Raw genomic sequence first — 22,515 nt, forward strand, 5'->3', positions numbered from 1 at the left:
GGAAGGAAATGGCACAGCAGCAGCAGCTCTGCAGCAGGAAGGATAATTAAAACACTGCTGGGGGATTAACAGAAATAAAAAATTGAGATTATGTGGAAATGGAAGAACTATCCGGTTCCAGTGCAGGAAAACAGGATTCCTGGAAATCTACTTTGAATATGAGTTTTTGCCAGCAATGAGTGAAATGTTAGAGTTATTGTGGAGTAGTTTTTACTGGATGAAGTAGTTCAGGATTGGAATCTCCCAAGCATTTCCATGACAGTAATCAAGAAGCATAAAACAAGAGCTTTCATAATTAAACATTTTTAAATAGCTTATTGATCCCCTAATCAGCATCCAGGTCAGCACCTTAAATCTCAGTAAAGGTTCATTTTCTCCGCTGATGATTGCAGTCCTGCCCTGTGACAGTTCTGGATGCCCAGTGCAAACCCATACAATTCAAGCCCCTTCCAGGTCACAAACAGGACAAAAATCAACGTTCACAAGAACTAAAAAGGATTCATGTCACCACCTATTAACCCAGAGCCAGACAGAAGTGACAGATGCAAAGCAAACAGAGAAAAGCAGATGGCAGAAGAGTCAGAGGGAGGAAGAAGGGACTGCATGCCATTAACCGTTACTTTTCCAGTCTTCTTTTACGCTCACACTCTGGGCAAAGCTCTCAGAGAAATCTCTCCAGCTCATATGGCTCTTCATAAGCAAAGACAAGAAGACTGAGAAAAGGAGCATAATCATCAACATGGTGTGTTGGAACAAGAAATGGCTGCTTGGGCTGGAATGGTCACAGGAAGAACAAGGGGACATTTTGCCACCCTCCCTCCCACCGTGTTCAAAGTCTGGAGAGCAAAAGCCAGGCATGAAGGAATTGGAGAGTCAGCCATTTCTTGTGCAACTCATAACTATGAATAACACAGTCTTAATTACAAGTTATTGTAGTCTTCAAGTGTTGAAAGTGCTGTGCAAGGGCAGCATGGAGGAAGTTGGCCACTCTGGGACGGTGAGCAGAGGCAGCTCTGGGCTGCTCAGGCTCCCCCCAGCACAGAAAGCTGAGGCAGGTTTAAACTGTCCACACTTACATTTTACTGAACATCACCTGTGAGCTGTTCTGTTTGCTTTTATCTAGAGCAGCACATGTTATTTAGTGTGTTTTGTTTTATTACGACAGAAAACTGTTAAAAGAAACAGGACTATCTAAGCTTTCTGTGGCTGCTTTATGGATGACCTGCCATGGACTGTTTAGAAAATTGATTTTGATCTTTAAATTTAGCTTGATCCCACCACAGATGAAGAAGAGCAGTGGGCAGAGAGGCCAGTAATGAACAAGGCCAGGTTGGATGGGGCTTGGAGCAACCTGATCTAGTAGAAGGTGTCCCTGCCCATGGCAGGGGGGTGGATGGGGGTGAGCTTTAAGGTCCTTCCCTCCCCAAACCAATTTGGGATTAATTCTCAATACAGAAGTGCTCAGCACTTGGTTTTACATGATTCTCAGAATAGGCAGTGCTACTTTAACACAGCAAAGTAATGGATTATCAGGTTAATCCTGTTTGTCCAATGGACACTTTTAAGTGTCCAACAACACTCGAAGACAAAGGTTTTTTTGTACTAAAATCAACCCCACAACCCAGCAGCCCTCACACCAGCAGCACTATCTGTGTCAGCAGTGACTATGACTGGCACAGGACCAACCCTGGTGCCTGAACAGGCAATATCTTATGCCAAAACAACAAAAAACAAACTGTTAGATAAATGGCCTGAAGTGTGCAGGAGTCCAGCTCCACTCGACAATAGCCCTTGTAAAAACCAGGAGCCATTTCCTTTAAGAACTCTTTGATGAAATCCTGAGATTAGAGGAAACAGGACATCTACTCAGCAAAAACATGTCCTGAAAAACACACAGGAGCTCTCTGAAAGAACTGCCAAGACTCTTGAGATGCTTCAGCTTTACAAGGAAGGGTTATGGCTTCTCCCAAGCAGGATTCAAGTCAGTGCCATGAATGGCATTGGAGAAGCTGCTCTCAGGTCCAGTGGAAGTTGCCAGTTCCTGGCCCAGATGGTATTTGACAAAATGTCCAAGACTTTAAATGTCAGCTTTGCTCCACAACTGACCTCTGAAAGCTTCAGGGTTTGATCAAAGGCTCAATTAATTAATTAACTAATCTTCCACTTCAGTGGACTTTGTATTGTGACCCTGATGAGTCTCCACATAACACTTTAAAGGCTGAAGAGAAATTCAGCTCCATTTTAATTCCTCTGCATGTACACCAAAGAAATTCTGACCCACTGGGGACAGTGCTCATTGCAGCACCAAATTTTGGGACTGTTGATGTGCTTTAAAAACTACTCACACCTTAATTATTTTACACAATTTTTAGACAAACCATTGCTTAACTAGAACGAGCCCAAATTAGCATTGTGGGAGGTAAATCATGGGTAGCTATGTGTACTGCATGAAAAATGGAAAACAACTTGTGCAGCTTTCTCAAACAAAGCATAAAATGACCCTGCTGTCCAAAACAGCCAACTAAAATATATTTGAGAATAAAAATGGTAATTCCTATGAGAAGAACCAGCTCCCCAAGTGTGCAACCCCACCGGTATTCTGACCTCATCAAAAAACTGCTGAGTTTTACGCAGAATAAACTTTAATTCTGTCAGCTCCAAGAAGTTTCTCTTCAGAGCCTCCTGGTTGGTGTTGATTTCTTTAAGCTCGTTTTCAATTTTCTCAAAGTTGGCCTGGAAGATGTGAAAAGGAGAAAGAAAAAGGACTTAATTCCATAATTGAGTGCTGTTCAGCCTGTCAGCACACAGAGGCAAGTGAGATGTTTCACATCTCCACCCAATTTCCATTTTACAGGTTTTACAGGATTTACAGGTGCATGTCCAGCCTGCTGTGGCACAGATCCACATCTGCCACATCTGCAGACTTCTCACACTCAGCCAGACTTTTATGGACTGGATTGATAGAGCTTCTTCAAATCAATAAAACTGTGATAAACTTTATGACCCACCACCATAAACCATGTGGTTCCAGCAGGTTTTGGCTCATTTCAGTGGTGAAATTCCTACTGAGGACTCTCGGTTCTGTATTTGGACAAAGGTGAGCTGGCAGAACTGCTTTCAGAGACAGCTGGAGACTGAGTTAATGCCCCCCTGCCACTAAATCCTGCAACTATCAACCCATAGAGACAATTTCTCCCATTTCCATCCAGAATCAAATACCAGTTTAAGTCTTATCACATCATTACCTCCAGGTCAATCATGTCACGTGGAAAAGGCACCTCTGGGTTTTCACCAGTGTCCATGATTGGAATATTTGCCTTTTTAATCTCCTTCTCCACAAATCCTGCAGAGAAGCATTTAAAGTGTTAATTACAGATATTTCAGTGTCAAACACTTCCCCCAAACTGCACCTGGCCCCAGCAGCAGCTGATTCCTTCACCTCCTATTCCAAGGTGTGTTTTGGCCAGAGTTATCTTTCCAGAGGTGGAGCCCTGCCTGTGCCCTCATCCCTGTGAAAAAATGTGTATTTTATGATTGGCTTTTCATAAATATTCATAAATATTAAAATGAGTATTATATATGTTATGTCAGAAAGTTATGCTGTACTAATTTTTCTAAGTAGTGTGTTAAATATAGTTTTAGGTTATAACATAATGTTAAAATAAAAACTATGTATGTGGGATATTTTTTTAAAGAACGGAATGAGGAACTTGCATCAGATAGCAGCCAGAGGACACCTAAATCTTTCAGAGAAAGAGAATTTATTGCTGCCTTAGCAGAAGAAATGAACTTCTTCCCACCTTGCTCAGCCCTGAAGACACCTTAGGATTCAGAGGAAGAAGCTGGGACTGACCAGACAGAATCCTGTGTTTGAATGGAATTTATGCATCATGGATGAGGTGTATGAATATGCAACAGGCTGTTGTTTTTAAGGGTTAATCCTCTGTTAATGTGGATCCTTTTTTGGGCTTATTTTGCCCAGAAAAGGTACCTGGACTGTCTGAACCTCTTTGGTTCTATTGTCTCATATTGTCCTAATCCAAACTGTCCAAATTTTATTATCCTAATTATATTGCTATTTTTAAAACCATTTTATTACTATTAAACTTTTAAAATTTTAAAAACAAGCAATTGGCGTTTTTAACATCCCTCTGCTCTGCTCCAAACGCTGCCTGCCTTCCCTGTTTTTTTTTTTTTTTTTAATTTATTTTTATTTTTTTAACCAAAAGCTGCAGCGTCAGAGCCACATCCACCCCAGCGGGAACGTACGGAGCTTTCGGTCCATCTCCTCGCACCGCCGGACCTCATTGACGAATTTTCGGTGGAACACGTTCACGTCGGGGTTCAGCTGCAGGGAGAGACACGGCACTGAGCAAACGCCCGCCGCACCGGGCCCGCTCCCGGGGCTCTCCCGGTGCTCCCACCGCCCCGGGGACACTCACATCACGGAACTGGACCTTGCCCAGCTCGCCCAGCTCGCTGACACAGCAATAGGCGGCCTCGGACTGCAGGAACAGCTGCGCCAGGGTCATCTCCTCGCTGCGGAACAGCTCCCCCATGGCGGCGCCGCTCCGGCCGCGGCCTCTGCGGAGATGGAGCCGTGAGAACCGGGCCGGGGGGACGGAGCGAGGCCTTCCCGCCCCCGCCGCCGCGCCACAGCCCGGCTGCACCGGGAGCCCGGCGCGGTGTCCGCACCCCATCCAGTCTCATCCCGTTCCCATCATATCCAGCCCCGTTCCGTCCCGTTCCCCGCCATTACCTGCCGCCGCTCCCGCTGTCGCTACCGCCGCTGCCGCCGCCTGACCCGAGCCGGCTCCCGTCCCCGCGTCACGCGCAGGTCTCCTGGCGACCGCGTGCGGCCCCGCCCCGGAAGTGATGATAGAGGCGGTGCATCGCCTCCCGGGGTGACGTCATGAGCGGCGTGGTGACGTCACGGTGTAAAAAAGCCAATCTCTTGTTTTTAGAATTTTAAAAGTTTAATAGTAATAAAATGGTTATTTAGTAATAGTAATAGTAATATAATTAGAGTAATGATAATTTGGACAATTTGAATTAGGACAATATGAGACAATAAAAACAAAGAGTTATGGACAGTCCAGGTACCTCTTTCTGGGCAAAATAAACCCAAAAAAGGACCGACGTTAACAAAGGATTAACCCTTAAAAGCAATAGCCTGTTGTATATTCATACATCTCATAGATGATGCATAGATTCCATTCAAACACAGGATTCTGTCTGGGCAGTGTCAACTTCTTCCTCTTAATCCTAATGGCATCACCCAGCCCATCTAGGTGGGAAGAAGTTAATTTCTTCTGATAATGGAGCAATAAATTCTCTTTCTCTGAAAGACTCAGGTGTCCTGTGGCTGCTATCTTGGTGTGAGTCCTTTCTTTAGAAAAAAGAGTATCTTCCATAGCATAGTTTATTTTAACATTTTGTTATAACCTAAAACTATATTTAACACACTAGTTTAAAAAATTAATACAGCAAAATTTTCTAAGATAACACATATCATATTCATTTTAATATTTGCCAAAAGCCAATGATAAAACACACATTTTTCACACTGCTGAGGGGGCCCAGGGTGCAATCCTGTGATCCCAGAGCCAGCAGGCCCAGGGCAGTGGGGACAGCGAGGTCATGGGGCAGGGACACAGCAGGGAAAGTGCTGACTGCTGTGGGCATTGTCAGTGAACAATGGCCCTCTGCATCCGTGGGATGTCGGGGTTGCCCAGTTGGATCATTCCTGGCAGGAGCCCAGTGGCAAAGGCTGAGAGCAGGCCGGGCCTGGCAGGAGTGCTGAGGGTGAATGCCCCTTGTAAAAGAATGAGGGGAGCTGCCACCTTGCCAGTGTGCCCACAGCCTTCCCAAATGGCAGCCCTGGCCGTGGGCACTTGGTTCCCTCTGGCTGAGCCAACCCCAGAACCAGAGAAAGGTCTGGCCCAGGGTCACTCCCAAGATCTGAACTTTTCCTTCTCCACATTCCTGGCGTGTTCAGCTGGCTTGTTGCAAGGCCTGGTGGCACCTCCCACGTGCCACCCTGTTTTGAATAGTTTAGGGTTTTTGCCACGAAATCCACGAGTAATTTGGGCTTTGTTTACAAGCAGTGTCCCTGCATTTAAAGTCTGGTGACAGGACCTGCAGAGGGCTCGAGGATTGCAGAGCTGGGAGAGCTCCTTTAGGGGAGCCTGCTGTTTGCCAGGCAGTGGCAAAGGCTGAGAGCAGGAATGCTGAGGGTGAATACCCCTTGTCAAAGCTGCCACCTTGCCAGTGTGCCCAGAGCCTTCCCAAATGGCAGCCCTGGCCATGGGCACTTGGTTCCCTCTGGCTGAGCCAACCCCAGAACCAGAACCAGGGTCACTCCCAAGATCTGAACTTTCCTTCTCCACATTCCTGGCACGTTCAGCTGAGTTGTTGCAAGGTCTGTGGTGGCACCTCCCACATTTTGAATAATTTAGGGATTTTACCACTAAATCCACGAGTAATTCGGGCTTTGTTTACAAGCACTGCCCCACATTTAAATTTGTTTTTTCTCGTGACAGGACCTGCAGAGGGCTCGAAGATTGCAGAGCTGGGAGAGCTCCTTTAGGGGGAGTGCCCAGCTGCTTAACTCCAGGAGGGAATTATCCTTCTCTGAGTTAAATCTGTGTGGAGATTTTTAACTCAGAGAAGTTAAATCTCCACACAGATTGGATATCTGTTGCACCCTGCATGTACCATGCATGTACATGGGAGGGGGCATTCCTAAGATATAGACTTGTATCTTCGATTCCTGTCCGCTTTTCATGCTGTTACTACTGAATTCAAATTGTGACATTTCTTTAAAATACTGAAATTCTGGCTCTCATAGTCCTGAAAAAAAAAAACCCCAAACCTAAGTATTGGGAGAAGGTTTGAGCTTCCAGCTGAACTTCAGCATGTGCAGTTGTTTAAACCTTAAAAAAGTTGTTTAAAGCCTTCAGTGCACACAGCTGTGCCCAGATGGGGCTGCTTGCTTCCCACTCTCTTCCTAGCAGCTTCCCGAGCCGTTCACTAAAGGATTTTGTTTTTTCCTCCTGTTGCTTCAGCGCCTTCAGACTGAGAGTAAAGCAGGGGCGGCTGCAGTTCCAGAGCTTCGCATTCCTGGCTGAGCCGTGCTTGTGTTTGCATGCAGAGCCCTCGTCTCCCCTCCAACTATTTTAATCATTTCAAAAGGGTGGGTCAAGCAGGCATTTGGCAGCGGCTCCTTTTCTATAGCTGAGGTGGAGTCAGCCAATGACCTGCTGCAAGGCTGGAAAATTTTGCAGGGCAGTTCCACTGGCCGGCCGTGCGGGGCTGTGCCATTTGGATTTCAGCACAGCCTCTCGCTCGCTGCTCTCCCCATTCCTGGCTGCTCTCCCAGCTCGGAGTTCAGCCCAGCCTCGGGCTCAGCTTTCCTTGCTCTCTCCCTGCACTGACAGCCACCATGGAGGACACCACCTTGCAGATCATCGAGCCACCCACCGTTTCTGAGACCTCGGAGGAGCAGGCGCCCGAGGAGCCCATCAAACCCGACCAGATCAACGGCGTGATGGTGCTGACCCTGCTGGACAAGATCATCGGGGCCGTGGATCAGATCCAGCTGACCCAAACGCAGCTGGAGGAGAGGCAGCAGGAGATGGATAGCGCCGTGACCAGCATCCAGGGAGAGCTGACCAAGCTGACCAAGGCACACACCACCACCAGCAACACCGTCAACAAGATGCTGGAGAAGGTGCGCAAGGTGAGCGTCAACGTGAAGACCGTCAGGCAGAACCTGGAGAAGCAAGCCGGGCAGATCAAGAAGCTGGAGGCCAACGAAGCGGAGCTCCTGAAGCGCAGGAACTTCAAAGTCATGATCTATCAGGTAAGGAAAGTGTTTCATGATGTCTTTCCATCCTGTTAGTGGGTGTTTTCTTTGCTGAGGGTCCCGTCACGCTGCGTGTTCTCCCAAACTCCCCAAATTTTCTGGCAGCCCAAGCTGAGGCGCGTCCCCTGTCACCTCATTTGTGGTTTAACATTTGCTGCATGTCCTAAGACGAAGTTTGACAGAATTGTCCCATTTAACAGGAGTTTTAATGCAGATAGGGATCAATCCTGAGTTCCCACCCCTCAGAACTCGCTGCAATGGGCCAGAATATCAAAATAACCTGATTTAACTGCTTAGCTCAATAAAGAGCAATAGTGCTCTGGGATCTAGAAGGGGGTGTTGGAAATCCATCTGCCAACGTGCCTTCTACCAAGAGACACCATGTGTGTGGCTACGTGGAGACCGATGATATTTCAAATTTGTGACATGCATCTAGTAACAAGTGATAGTAACCCCAGCCTCAGGGTTAATCTGTCCAGCCAGGGCAGATAGAGCTGTCAGACAAAATCCAGCCCAGCCCCCTGAGTGCTCGGGGTGGCCTTTGCTGAGGGCTTGTACAATTCCCATCTTCTTTCTTCTGCATCCTGCAAGCCTTGAGCCTCCTTGTTGTTTGGTCTCAATAACAGGTTTGGTTTGCTTGATGTTCACCTCCTTGCACTAAGTGTTGGAGTTTTCATTTAACATTAAACAAGGAGAGAGAGAGATGAATGTGATTCTACAGGTTTCCTGCCTGGAGTTAGTTTTCTGCATCAGAGCAAACTCTCTATTGGGACAGGGGAGAAAAGTGGGTGAAACAGTTAATGCTGCAGTTGAAAGCTCTGTGTTAATAATAGCCAGTGCTAGGAACAAATGGAGAAGCTTCGAGTGCTGATCATGGGAAGAGAGAGAAAAAAAGCAGAATAAAAGGGAGAATGGTCCTTTCTGTGAGGTTTGAGGGCGAGTGGCTCATGACAGGCTCAGAGGTCAGACATGTACCTGTGGGACTTCTTGTTGTTTATCACGACTGAAAGACTCAGATCATACAGGAAACACAACCAGCTATAGCCAGATATGTGTGTGTGGATTTATTACAAGCCTTTTGTATCAATCTATCCGTGGAAAAATAAAATAGAAGCCACGACCACTGCAAAATGAGAGGAGTGGAGGGAATTGTTTAAACATAACATTCCATGTCAGTTACGGAAATAGGTAGGAAGTTGGCAAGGTTCAAGGTCCTTGGGAAGCATCCCAAACATCTGCAGGTTAGTGTTTCATGAGCAGTTTGTGTTGGTTTGCTGTGCCTTATTGAAACTGAGCGGAGTTTCTTTAGGAATATGAAAAAGCAATCCTGTTTCTAAAAGTTTGGGGCCTGTCCCTGCTGCTGTGGTGAGGACAGGGCAGCCTTGGAAAGAGTCCTTTGGCCAGGGGCTGTGCCAGGGGCTTGAGGAATCATGGAGGTATTAGGGGAAGAAATGCTTTGGGATTTGGGATGATTTCCCAGCATGGAATTTAGTGTGATTTGAATGTCACAGAGCACAGGTGAGGAGTTCTCCAAGGTTTGCACCATGTGAAATGGATCTGTTTGTGCCCTCATGGACGTGCCAGCATTTCCATGGGAGTGGAGCACACCCAGCCCTGGAGGGAAATCATGGGGTCCACCCTGGGGTTAACTGAGCCATTCACTGTGCTTCCCTAACCGTGTCTACACTTAAAACCAAATAATTACAAAATAACCCTCTAATTCCTTGTCTCACTCCTCAGACCCTCACCTACCAAAGTGTCTGTGGGGTATTTTACTGGTCGTGTCATTAATTCTGCGGTGCTGAGCACATTATTGCTCCTCTCTGACTCAGGGAAAGCTGCTTTCCCAAGCTGGGGGTGACTCCTGTGTGTTTCCAGTTGCTGTGGCAAAAAGTCCAGAGACTTATTAGTCTTTTCTTTTGGAGAACAAGACATAAACTCATCCTTGGAGATGTAAAATTTCCACAATTTTTTACAGCAGCGCGAGAGATCCGAGCAGAGCAAGAGTCCTGCTCTAATAGGGTTCCATATTGCACAGTTCTGCAGCTGGATGAAGTAAAAGAGGTAAAGATAAATGAGCTCTTTGCTGGTTCTTGATGTTTGATTATTCTCTCAGCATTGAGTCCTGAGGTCTCAGCCATTGTGGAGGGATTATTTTGGGAGTGCAAATAAGAAGTTTTTGCACCTCGGAGGGAAGCCAGACTGCCTGTGAGAATGGTGTTGTTCTTGCTGTAGATTAGCAGGGGATGAAAACCAAATTTTTATCAGGGAAAGTCTGACCTGTGGCATGATCCTGAGCATATCTGCTGGGGTGGTTTCAAAATTTGGGGGAGAAAATGCAGGGCTGGACGTCACTCCCATTGCCTGGCTGACAGGAGGTATTGAGCAGAACATTTACAGGCATCACTCTCACTCCCATTCACGTTTGTGTTTTCACACTTGCTTACCCTCTTTGAGCTGATTTTGCCAGCAGCTGATCTGATTTCTCTGAATTATAGTTTTTGTATAGACTTAATATAGGGAATTAAATCAATTATTTAGAATAAAACTCGAAAACAACCATACCCCTCCAAATTGCCCCAACTTTCTCTTTTGAAAACTTGCTGAGCCAAAGCAGAGGTGACAGTTTTGACAGGCCAGTGTGTACACTGACATTCAGTGCAGAATTTACCTTCCTAAAAAGTCTGATGTCAGTGAGTGCCTGCACTGCTCAGCAGCATCAGAGCTTCCTTTGTGCCTCTGTCCCAGCTCCTCTCTTTCAGAGAAATCAGGGCACCAAAAAATTCCATGAGAGTGGTTGCTAATAAAAACAAACTAAAGTGACTTCATCCCAAATCTCCTGGTTTTGGGATCCTCAACATGGGGCTGGTTACTGCAGTTCATGGTTAAATAATGGATGTCCTGTGCAAGCAGCCACTGCTCTGAAACCAGACTTTGTGAGAGCTGGAGAGCAGCACGTGGCAGTTTATGTAAGCTTGGCATTTCCCTCCAAACTGTTTTTTTGACAATTAAACTTATTCCTGCAAATGCCAGAGGCCGATTTTGTTACAGCTGGACAAACCCCTGCAGCACTCGGCACGCACACCGAGTATTGAATTTCTGAAGCGTGCTGGTCCTTTATTTTGAGGCTGGTGTGGGCTGAGCTCTGGGGATGTTTTTGTTGGGAAAAGCTGCAGTGTTTAATTGCAGTGTTTTTGTTGGGAAGAGCAGCTTTGTCTGAGGGGTGTGAGTGTGTGCTCCCCACGCTGCCCTCATGGGAGGCTCCCTTGGGGCTCATCTGCTCTTCTGGGGGTTTTGGTGGCTGCTCTGAGCTGTGTGAGATGTGAGTTTCCGTGGGAAGGGCTGTGCTGTTGGGTGGGACCTGGATGCCAGCCATGCAGCGTTGGGTGGGTAGGGCTGGGCAGGGAAATATAAATAGCCCAGCCTGGCTTTGTGCTGGCGTGGGCCTTATACGGATGGGAGACTGCACACGGAGACAAGGAGGGGGCAGATCTCAAACCCACTCATTAATGTGGCAGATTCAGAGCTGAGCTGCCTCAGTTTTGGGTCTGTGCTCCTCAAAAGAGTGTGGGAAAAAGAGATAAGCTCAGGGAGCTGAGGAGCAGCACAGGGCAAGGACCCCAGGGCATACAAACCCACTGCCCCCGGGCTACAGCTTTTCTCCGCTGCCCAAACAGAATGGCAGCTTCCCTGAGCCATGGTTTTGTTTCAAATTAATCATTCAGAAACTCATTCATGATGAGTTTAATGGCAGTGGAGCATTGACAAGAGCCAGGAAGATGCACAGCCCTGAGGGACAGCCTGGCTGGGTGAGGTGCCTGCAGTTCAGTGCTGCCTGCCCAGCTCCAGCATTAAAAAGTAAACAGGAATTTCCAAAGCAGTTTTGGTGACAGCACTGGGATGGGCACAGCACCAGGTATCCAGGTGCTTTTCCTGCAAGACCAGCTGGGTCCACCTGGCTGAGGCTCTCTGTGCTGGAACATCCATCCCTCTTCCCACGGGGAAGGGATTTGCATTGCAGCAGCCACTGTATTCATTTTCTGCTAATACTTTACAATAAAGAGCAGGTTTCAGTCTCACTGCAAATCCAGTCTAAAGCAGCTCCTGTCAGTGCTGCCTCCATTGCAGCACATGAACATCCTGATGTACAAAAATCTTCCACATTCTCTGCATATTATGGAACTATAAGAGATTCAAGATAATAATTCAGAGGAGACTGAGCCTTAAAAAAAGTCAGGATGTTAATAGTTCTGACTCTTAGGATTTCTTTTAGTGCAGATTACCAGTCTACCAGCAGACATCTCTGGAGCATGGATTTCTCTGTTGCAATCTAGTATCAACTGCATTAATATTTCATTGCTCAGCTATTATTTATAAGCAGTTGGTGCCAGAAGTGTTTGCTTTGCTAAAATCCTTTCACCATTATAGTTCCAGGCTGAGCTGTGCAGCCACAAATTGTCTCAGAGCAAAGGGCCAGAGGCTGCCCAGCCTTTGGGATAGGGTTAGATTGGATGAGTAGTGGCTCATGAGAACAAACCCAAGGTAATATCCCTCCTATCACCAATTCCTCCCTCAGGCCTCTCATGTGCACAACAATGACTTATAAACTATTCAGCAACAGGCTTAGCCCTCTTTTATCCCATTTGGCATTGTCCTCTTGATTCTGCAAATCTCCTATAAGTTACAGGACACCTGAAGAATTGTGGGTGCACTGTCCAGCTGTGAGATGGACAAAGAGCAGAAACAAAATGTGCAGTATCAGTAAAGGAAAATCAAATATTTAGAATAAAAAGTCTCAGGATGTTTAGTCTTCAGCTTTATGTGAGGATGCAAATGTCAGTGTCTGCACAGGATCTGTAACACAAACCCCATCTTTGCTGCTTTGCTGTTCAGAGCAGCTCTGGAGTCATCAATCAGCTCAGGCAGATTTATCCTGGAGGAGCAGATCTGAGAGCAAAGCCAGTGGTACAAACAGACTGATAATGGCATCAAAAAATGTTAATGCTGTCAGAGGGGGAAAAAAGCTCCTTTTCACTCTCAATCTATTTACTTCTCTGTTTCCTACAGCTCTCCCTCTCTTCTGACTCACTAAAGGCAAAAGCATTTTTCCAAGCACAGCCTCCTCCTGTCCCCACCCTCCCTCCCTTCCTCTGCACCAGCTCTGGTGCCTGTCCCAAGTGGCTGTTTCTCACAGCTCATGAGGCACATCCAGCTTTTCAGACAGCTTGCAGGACACAGGGTAACTGGATGTGCCTGATAAGTGCCAGGCAAATTGCACAACACCCAGAATTACAGAGGCTGGGAGGACTCTGCTAGGCAGGGAGATGCTACCAGAGAATGAATTATTTATCCCTCTAACATTTACCTAATCCCAACCTGATTTGCTTTCTCCTCTCATATTTTAGACCTTTTTATCTCAGCAGTATTCCTTGGTGACTTCTTACTGCAGGACTCAAAAGTCTCGTCTCTAAGGCTTGAGGCTTCTCTTTTCATGAACCTCTTGGCACTATTGGACACAAACTTTGTCCAACCCTTGGAAGCCAAGAGTCAAGGCCATGCCTGACTTTGCTGTGTCACTGGGTGCAGAGATCTGGGAGCTGCTGGGAATTATCTGGCTCTGCTCTGGGGTAAGGTCAGTACGTGACAAAAGCAGCGGATAGAGTTCTGGAGCTGCACCCGCCTGCTTCAATCTATGCAGCCTCTGCACCTCAATCCATAAACACAGGGCTTTAAAATCACCACTCTGGTGGTGTTCACAGGGGTCCCAGGATGAGGGAAGAGATGAGGATCTTGGCTCCATGTTTCAGAAGGCTGATTTATTATTTTATGATATATATTATATTAAAAGAAAATGATATATTGTAATGATACTAAAAGAATAGAAGAAAGGATTTCATCAGAAGGCTTGAGGGGAAAGGAATGGAATGATAATAAAATCTTGTGACTGACCAGAGAGTCTGAGACAGCTGGACTGTGGTTGGCCATTAATTAAAACCAACCACATGAGACCAATCACAGATGCACCTGTTGCATTCCACAGCAGCAGATAACCATTGTTTAAATTTCATTTCTGAGGCCTCTCAGCTTCTTAGAAGAAAAAAATCCTAGCAAAAGGATTCTTCATAAAATATGTCCATGACACACCACCCTTTTTTCATGATCTTACACTTACAAACAAACTCTGAGTTCAGCTACACCGCAGCAAAGGGAGACATGTCCCCAACAGGTGACACTGAAGCCCTGTGATTGTGAGCAGAGTCTGGCCCTGTGGCAGTGGATCCTGTGTCTCCTGGGACCTCCTGAACCAGAGACAGACACTCTTCCACTCACAGACCTTTGCTGACTCTCTTTTCTGTCAAATTCTGCTTCCTGCCTTCTCCCTTGACTAAAACACACCCCTGTGCCTTTTCTCTCTGCCTGTTCTCTGCTAACCCGGATCACTGTTGTTCTCAATCAGATTCCTGGAAGGAACAGGTAAGTGTTTCCATTGTGCTCCCTTTCCCCGGCCATTGAAACACAGTTTTCCTCATCTTAGCCCGAGAAGATGCCCCGGGTATGCCTTGAGTCTTCGCCAGGGACTGCCCTGTGAGCCCAGCCCGTGGAGACAGGCCCAGGGCAGCAGAAGACACAGGAGGAGGCAGCAGTTTAGGGCTTCATCAGCAGGAAGATCACTCCCTGAAGATCACTCTGAACCTCCTCTGAAGCTCTGGGAGCTGCTGATTCTCAGCCTTTGCTTCTCTCCTGCTTGGGGCTGCCTCAGGCTCTCAGACCTCCAAGGCTGATCCTGCTCTGACTAATGTGCTTGCTGCATGAGCGTGGGTGTGAGGAGCTGGGATTTTCCCTCAGGAGGAGCTGCTGTGTGGCTTGCATGAAAAAGGGCAGGTGGCCAGGGGCAGCTGGCTCTGCTGTGACTGGGCAAATCCCACCTGTTCTCCCTGTGAAACGCAGCCCTGGAGCCTCCTCAGGCTTCTTGTGAGCATTAGATTGTGATTGTGATTGTGATGTGGTTTGAAGTTGTTGTTTTAAACAGGTAAAACAGGCAGAGGGCACAAACAGTGACATAAAACTTCCATAAAACTTCCAGGCAGCCCCTGCAGCATCTCCCATTTCTATCTGGCCACCTTGCTCAGACTCGGGTCCTCCCCACACTGCAGTGATGACTTTAAATGTTGTTCATGTAACATTTATTCCACAGAGGCCACAGTGGCCTCTTGCCTTCGGGTCATTGTGCAGCTGCTGGATAAAACCCCCCAAGCTCCAGCTGCCCTTTGGGGGTCACCCAGCAGTGTTTGCAGCACTGTCCAGTGGGAATGGCCACAGGAATATTCCAAGAGCCAGGTGAGGGTGAATCAAGTCTAGGAATTGTGGTTTCTGCTCAAAGCTGCCAGGGAAAACTCCTTTTTAAGGAGAATGTCAGATGTAAGAAAAGCCTCTTTTTTTTTTTTTTTTTTTTTTGTGATCTAGCAAACTAGCAATTTCAGTCTCCACAGAAAAGGTCTGTTCCACTGGAGAGGAAAGCACAGCCCCTCTGTGCAGGGTATCTGGACACTCCTGAGCCCTGCTGTGTTCAGGGTGCTTCTCAGGCATGCTGTTGTTACTCAGGAATAGCTGAATCCTCCTTCCCATGACACTGCTGGAAGGTCAGCACAAAGCAGTGTCCTCTGGGGCCTGGCACAGCAGAGCAGTTATCATGGAAACGGGAGCAGAACTTGTTCTCTGGCACAGTCTGACCTGACCTGCAGGGCTGTTTGCTGCCCAAGCTCCTCCTGATCCTCCCCCGGGCTCCCCGAGGCCAGGCCCAGGCTGTGCTGCCCGGGGTGGGTGCAGGAGGGGCTGCAGCTCACAAAGTGTTGGCATCAGCCTGATTTGGTCATAGTGGAGCCCAGAAATGCGAGCTGGTCGTTTTCTGCATGTTACTGCTGCAAACATCAACCAAACTTCTCTGTTTGTGCTGTTGCAGTTGTGCAAAAATAACGGAGTGAAATGAATTGCAGATGTGATTTGCATGTGCATGTGAGAACCTTCCATTAAAACCTTCCAACTGGAGAGCAGAGTGCCTGGGAGTGCTGGGACTCGGTTCCTTACACACTGACTGGGAATGCAGCTCAGCTCTGCGTCTCCTTGGCCTTTTTATAGGCCAGGGGAAGTGTTTACGTGTGTTGTAGCAACCAGGCTGGTGTCCATGGCCATGGGCTGCGGGTGACTCACTGCCAGGGAACTCGAAAACAATGTCAGATAAAAGCAAAGCCCACTCAGGGGAGAGGCTGCTGAGGATCCGACAGCTCGGGGCTGTTTGAAGTAGGAGGACACAGAGCAGCTGGCAGCCAGCTGCCCTTGGGGCCCCTCTGGGTGCCCACAAACTCCACAGATGGACAGGCCCAGTGCCAGGGAGCTTCCCAAAGCACAGCTCATCCCAGGAGCTCTGTGCTGCAGGGATAATGCAGGCTCCATGTCCTGCTGCTGGGTGCAGCTCTGCACTGTACACGGAGTTTGCTGCTGCTGGTAACAAAATCTGCTGAAAAATGTTGTTTACTCGCTGTCCTTGTGCCAGTTGGATGCGAGCAGAGAGGACAGGACTGGTTTGGGACTCTGCTGATTGGGAGCCAGGTTTTGAACACCCCAACAGGCTGGGATGCCAAGACCCAGGATTTCGGACTCGCCCACTTCAGGATCGGTGTTTTCTGAGTAAAAATAGAATGCCTGGTGTTAAAAATGTGGCTCAACCGGATGAGTCATGAGTAAAATGAGGTGCAGAGAGCACAGTGCCTTGCTTGGACAGAGCAGGGATTTGTGCAGCAGCCAGCCATGGGCCTGGGATGGTTCCTGATTGTTTCAGTCACGTCCCATTATCCTCCATGCCTGTGTCTGCAGGCACATCCTGCCCACACCAGGCAGTTCCACTTCTCCTTCTCCACTGGAGAAACCTCCTGGGCAGGTTCTTGGTGGGCTTTGGGCAGTGCCTGGGTGCAGGTACATGCAAGGGATGCTCAGCAGAATGGGCTGGTCCCCACTAGGATGTGCCAGAGCTGTGGATGTTCTCACAGCAGCTGTGCTGTGCCTGAACCCACAGCGATGCTTCCTGAATGCAGGTGAGCTTGGACTCTGGGGACTGTCCCTTTGCACACTGCTGAAAACCCTCCAGTGATCCCCCAGCTGGTTAAATACTGGTCAGACCAGCAATCAGTGAGGAAGAGGTGGCCTGAGGGTGGGAAATGCAGGAATTATACCTAGGGGAGAGAGAAACCAGGAGCAGGACATGAAGGGTTTCCCAAACACAGCTGGAGAAAAGCTCTTGGAAACAATCCCAAGGGAGGAGGCTGGGATCCTCACTATGGGAAGGGCTGTGCTCCCTCTGTGCCTCCTGACAGAGGCACCAGCAGAGCTGTGAGCACTGCCAGGCTGGGGCTGGGCTCTGGGGATGGAGCAGGGCTGGCAGAGTGGGAGAAGGGAGAGTTGCTGCTCTCTAGGGGAAGTGCAGGGTTTGGGAGAGCTGCAGGCACCCCAAGAGGGGTTGTTGCTCCCACTGTGCCATGCACCCAAAACTGCTGCTGGCCATGTCTTTGTGGCTGTGAGGGAAGAGCTGCAGGATGCTGCTGAGGCTGGATGGGAGCACTGCTGGCCCAGCCCATCCCATCCCATCAGAAAATTCAGTCAAAAGCAGGATATACTGGTGTAGCACAAGGAAAGGTGAGGAAAAGTTGTTATTTATGTGACAGACGTGGAGGTTTGAGGTGTGTTTCTTGCTGCAAACACATATTCTGGAGCTCACAAGGGGCCGATAGGATCAGGGTTTGCAGGATATGGCCCATTTCCAGGGACAGCTGTGCCAGGCAAGAGGGGGATGCCTTTGTTCTGGCTCATTGTGTTGCCTCAGAGGGAAGGAAGTGGCTGGAGTTCCTGATGTTCTGCTGGCTGGGCAGGGTCCCTGGAATTTTCTGGGATTGCTCTGGCAGGTGTTGTTGTGGAGAACAGGATCCCTGCCTTCCCCCTGATGTGGGTTTGCCCTGGGCTGACCTGGCCCTCTGGAGAGTGTGTGTATTGTTTTCTGCTGAAATGGCTCATCAAATGAAGAAAACACATGTTGGCCACTTCACCTTCATCTCCACAAAGTGTATGAGACCTGACCTGTGATCTGGAGGGTGAAGAGCTTCACCCAGCACCTGAAAACCCAGAATGAAAGCTCTGTGCTTTCACCACAGACACTGCAGCCCGTGCCATCCTCACTAAGCCCAGTGCCCCATGGAGCTGGCTTTCCACTGCTCACAAAAGTTTCTCCAGATGCCCTCGTGCTTCCAGAACTTCATCTGGCCCAAGGAACAGTACCTGTGCTTGGGGAAAAAATGAGAAAGCAGCTGAGAGCATCTGGATTTCACACAGGTGAAGCTGTGCTGGAGTCACGTATTTGATGAGTTGTGTCACTTCTCCAGGGGTGGAAGGGAAGGCAGAGCTGGGGACAGCACAGAGGGCTGGGGACAGCACAGAGGGCTGGGGACAGCACCCTGTCTGCAAGGAGGGCATCTCCAGGAGCTCAGGCCAGAGGCACAGAGCGGCAGTGACCCTGGTGAGGCAGGGCAGTGGTGTGCAGTGGGACAGCACTCAGGGTGAGGATGTGCACACATGCTGTCCTGTCCTGCTCTGAGCAGGGACCGGGATGTTCTGTCCCAGAACAGCACCAGGAACACCCCTCCTCATGCCTGGGGAATGGCCATTCCCCTGTCCTGGCTCTTGGCACCTTTGTGCAGCTGCTGTGACACGCAGAGCATGGGAGGTGCCACAGCAAAGTCACCCCGGGCACGTCCCCAAGCCAGGGGCAGGCAAATCCCTGCTGGTGTTCCAGGGTTTGCCATGCACTTCAAGCACTTGGGGTGCACCAGGGGCTGCCCCTTGATTTCCAGTGCAGAACTGGAATGCCATCCTTGCTCTGCTCTGCTGCTGCCTGCCCCAGGGCTCAGGATGGCACCTGGCTGTCCTGCTGGCCAGGCTCTTCTCCAAACCTCAGCAAATCCAGCAGCTCAGCATGCTGAGTGCCCGTTCCACACATTGCCCTTTGGCTGCTGCTGGATTCCTGACAGGCTGGTCCTGGCAGCTCCCACCTCTCCCACCCAGCTCTGTAGATTAGAACTGACTGCTTGGGCAATAAATTTCCGAGCGTGAGCTGCAGCCCTGCAGCTGTGAGGCTCTGGACAGTGATGGGCTATTTCCAGCCTGTCCTGGGAACAGAGAGGTGAATCACTGCTATGTGCTGCTCAGATGAAAACCAATTCCACTCCAGACTTGTGCCCCTCTCCCAGGCACATGCTTGTCCTCTGCCACTGGGATCAGGAACTTGGCTGGCTCAGGCTCGTGGAGAAGCTGAATGAATCCAAGTTGAGCTGCGTCTGCTTGCAGACCCGGCTGTGTGAGTTGGGACCACTGGCTCCACTATCTCCAGATATGGACTTGGGCAAATTCTCTAACTTATTCCCCAGTGGAGAAATAGGAAAAACAGGGCAGCCTGCTGCATCCCAAGAGATTCCCAGCCCCACATCTGGATCCTGAGGCCTTGGGAAAGTCTGAGTGCAGCCTGGGGGCAGCCAGGACAGAGTGTGCATGCTGGTGCTGTGGCCAGACTCTCAGCTCTGGCTGTGCCTCTGCAGCCCTGTGCTGTGCCCGGGGTGACAGCTGGACCTGGCCAGGCTGGAGAGCTGAAGACCACTGTCCTGCAGCCAGGGGTGAGGGGCTGTAATGGCCAGTGCAGGATAAAGATGAAACTGGAAGGCACAAGGCTGTGACACAGACAGAGGAAGAAGGGAAAAGGCTCCAGTTTCAGTGCTGGGCTGCCTTTCCTGTACTTCTGGCATCACAGATGAGTTTGGAGCCAGCCTAGGGTGAGCAGAGCTGCTGCCTGAGTCCTGGTACATGCAGGACAGTCCTAAGCAGATCCTCCTCACAATGACTTTATCAGCTGCAGTGAGGGAGGATGAGCCCAGGCCTGAGGTACCTGGGTGTGTTTAGCTGCGTGGAGGCCCATGTGTGGGAGGGAGGGAGGGAGGACGGGCTGGCTCCGGGGCTGCCGGTGTCTGTATGTCTCACTGGCTCCGCTCTGTGTCTTGCAGGATGAAGTGAAGCTCCCATCTAAACTGAGCATCAGCAAGTCCCTAAAGGAAGGTGAAAAGGTGGAGAAGGAAGGTGAGGGTGAGGAGGTCCCCGTGGGTGAGGACCATGCAGAGGAGGACCACATCCAGCTCTCCTCGGATGAGGAGGTGGAGATTGAGGAGATTATCGAAGAGTCGCGGGCAGAACGCATCAAAAGGAGCGGCATGAAAAGGGTGGATGACTTCAAGAAGGCATTCTCAAAGGAGAAGATGGAAAAGACTAAGCTAAAGACCAAGGAAAACCTGGAGAAGACCCGCCACAACTTGGAGAAGACCCGCCACAACCTGGAGAAGAGGATGAACAAACTGGGCACTAAAATTGTGACTAACGAAAGGAGAGAGAAGATGAAGAGCTCTCGGGACAAACTGAGGAAGTCTTTCACCCCTGACCACACCATCTACGCCAGGTCCAAGACAGCCGTCTACAAAGTGCCACCCTTCACTTTCCACGTCAAGAAAATCAGAGAGGGTGAGGTGGAGGTGAAAGCCACAGAGCTGGTGGAGGTTGGTGGAGAGGAAGGAGAAAATTCAGACCTGATGCGTGGGGAGAGCCCCGACATGCACACCCTGCTGGAGATCACGGAGGAGACCGACGCGGTACTGGTGGACAAGAGTGACAGCGAGTAGGACAGGCTGCAGAGCACGAGGGCTGTGGATGACAGCTGAACACAATATCACTCACATTTCGAGCTCTCCCTGCCCTGGAGCCCCAGGGAAGTGTACACAATGCATCCTCCTTACCCTGCAGAGCCGATGCCGATCCCCTGCCTGCTTTGTACAAGGTGTATTTTATATTTTAGTTTTAGCACATAAACATTAGCAACACGGAACTGTTTTTCTTACACTACTAAATCACCCTCGGAGACCATTCCTGCTGCAGCCTTCTTGCCCCACACCTGAAGATGTGCTTTGAGTGACAGGGCCCTGACCCAGCTGGAGAGTGCTGATCCCAAGAAGCTGTACAGCTGAAAGTTCAAGCGTCCTCCATAAGAAAAACCTGGTGTCAAGAAAGCTTCCTGCAATAGCCCACCAGCCCACACCACCTGCCCCCCAATGCCAGGCTCTGCAGCCATGCCACAGGCAAGAAGACTCCCAGCACCCAACCCGGCTGCTCCTTCGGGGGACCAGAGGAACTGGGATGCAGCTGGGAGGGAAGAGCTGAGCAAATCCTCTCGTTGGGCAGCACGGGGCAAAGCTGAGCTGGCCTGGGGCAGGTGGGGCTGCTCCTCTCTGCCCTCCCAAGGATTGGGTGGCCTTTGCACAAAGCCACCCTGCAGCTGGGGTGTCACACAGCTGGGGCTCACTGCTGCTCCCCGCTGTGCCCTGGGGCTGTGGCAGGAACAGAGCAAGCTGCAGGCTTCCTACACAGGTTAGGGATCTGCCAGACATCCAGGAGGAGTCCCAGGGCAGGGAGCAGCATGCTGGGTCTGCTCCCTCCACACCCACAGTGGTGCTGGCAACAGGCAGCGGGGCCCACACTTGCTGCCCTGGGAGAGGGGGACACCCAGGCAGCGATGCTGGAGCAGCCACCACGGCTAGGGACTTGTTTCCAGAGGGATGTGGGATGCACTGCTGCCATGTGAGGCTCTAGACCATCAGAAAGAGGCCTTGACACCTGCCCAGCACCGGACCTGGAGCATTTCTGAGCATCTGCTTTCTGCAGGTGTCCTGGCACAGCTCAGGCTCATGCCCATGTCCATGTCCTGTGCCTTCCTGCCTGTGTCCTGCTTTCTGCAGCTTCACTCCGTGCCCTGGGTGAGGCAGCAGGAGGGCAGCACACGGTGCCTCGGGGGCTCTGCCTGGCTCAGCCCAGCTTCTCTTACATACTCAGCCCCGCTGCAAGCCCCAGCCTCGCATTCCCCATCCTGCTCCCCCAGCACGAGGCTGCTGCTGCTCACATAACCCAATATATAAACTTGCTTTACTTTTAAAGAATTATTTTCCTTCAAGCAGTGCTGTCCCAGCCTCGGGGTCCTGCCCCAGCTTCCCTCCCCACAGGAGGTGTGAGCGGTCGGTTCCGTGTGCCGGCTGCAGGCAGCCCTGATGAGACACCGGCGGCCCCGAGGCTCCCGGTGCGGGAGGCACCGGGCACCGGCTCTCGGCTGCTGGCGCTTCCCAGCCCCGTGTGAGCCCACAGCTCACCTGCCCTCACACAATCTCCTGCGGGCCCACGGGCCGTTTTTCCGCGCGGGTTTTCTCTGAGCTGAGGGGCCAGGGCGGCAGAGGCCCCCGGGCGATCCTCGCCTGTCCCTGGCTGTGCCCAGGCAGCAGCGTTGCAATAAAGTCTCTTTTGTAAACCACCAGTGTGAGGCCTGTCCGTGGCACCGGGTGCTGGGGAGGGGCTGATCCCCACAGCACTGCTGTGTGGGGCTGACACGCTGAGCCCCACACGGATCCATCCCCATAGGGATCCATCCCCATAGCACTGCAGTAGGGGCTGACACGCTGAGCCCCACAGGGATCCATCCCCAGAGCTTCAAGGGGATCGATCCCCACAGACCTACAAGGATGATC

The 22,515-nt window shown here is 50.1% G+C and overlaps 2 protein-coding genes across 8 annotated transcripts in view; one reads left to right on the top strand and one right to left on the bottom strand.

Annotated features, from left to right (window-relative positions):
• The window catches only part of ATP6V0A1 (ATPase H+ transporting V0 subunit a1), a 31,825-nt gene extending 26,980 nt beyond the window's left edge, over nucleotides 1-4,845 (bottom strand). For all 7 annotated transcript variants that reach the window (XM_058820707.1, XM_058820709.1, XM_058820708.1 and 4 more), the window contains exons 1-5: nucleotides 4,760-4,845; nucleotides 4,443-4,584; nucleotides 4,270-4,348; nucleotides 3,246-3,343; nucleotides 2,605-2,733 (exon numbers count right to left, since the gene is read on the bottom strand). In XM_058820707.1, coding sequence (XP_058676690.1) covers nucleotides 2,605-2,733; nucleotides 3,246-3,343; nucleotides 4,270-4,348; nucleotides 4,443-4,559 — 423 coding nt within the window. In that variant the 5' untranslated portion in view covers nucleotides 4,560-4,584; nucleotides 4,760-4,845. The remainder of the gene's footprint in view (nucleotides 1-2,604; nucleotides 2,734-3,245; nucleotides 3,344-4,269; nucleotides 4,349-4,442; nucleotides 4,585-4,759) is intronic.
• A 2,455-nt stretch (nucleotides 4,846-7,300) lies between these two features.
• CAVIN1 (caveolae associated protein 1) lies at nucleotides 7,301-22,301 on the top strand. The gene is made up of 2 exons (XM_058820437.1): nucleotides 7,301-7,864; nucleotides 19,963-22,301. The coding sequence occupies exons 1-2, from the start codon at nucleotides 7,445-7,447 to the stop codon at nucleotides 20,626-20,628; spliced, it is 1,086 nt and encodes a 361-aa protein (XP_058676420.1). The 5' UTR covers nucleotides 7,301-7,444; the 3' UTR covers nucleotides 20,629-22,301.
• The last annotated feature ends 214 nt before the right edge of the window (nucleotides 22,302-22,515 follow it).

This window comes from Ammospiza caudacuta, chromosome 27 (assembly GCF_027887145.1).
Source record: "Ammospiza caudacuta isolate bAmmCau1 chromosome 27, bAmmCau1.pri, whole genome shotgun sequence".
In the NCBI taxonomy this organism is placed as follows: Eukaryota; Metazoa; Chordata; class Aves; order Passeriformes; family Passerellidae; genus Ammospiza; species Ammospiza caudacuta.

Bases quoted from the DNA above. Each gene is read 5' to 3' on its own strand.
- CAVIN1 (XM_058820437.1), top strand. From the start codon at position 7,445: ATGGAGGACACCACCTTGCAGATCATCGAGCCACCCACCGTTTCTGAG. The intron at 7,865-19,962 runs GTAAGGAAAGTG...TGTGTCTTGCAG, and splicing joins TCAAAGTCATGATCTATCAG to GATGAAGTGAAGCTCCCATC.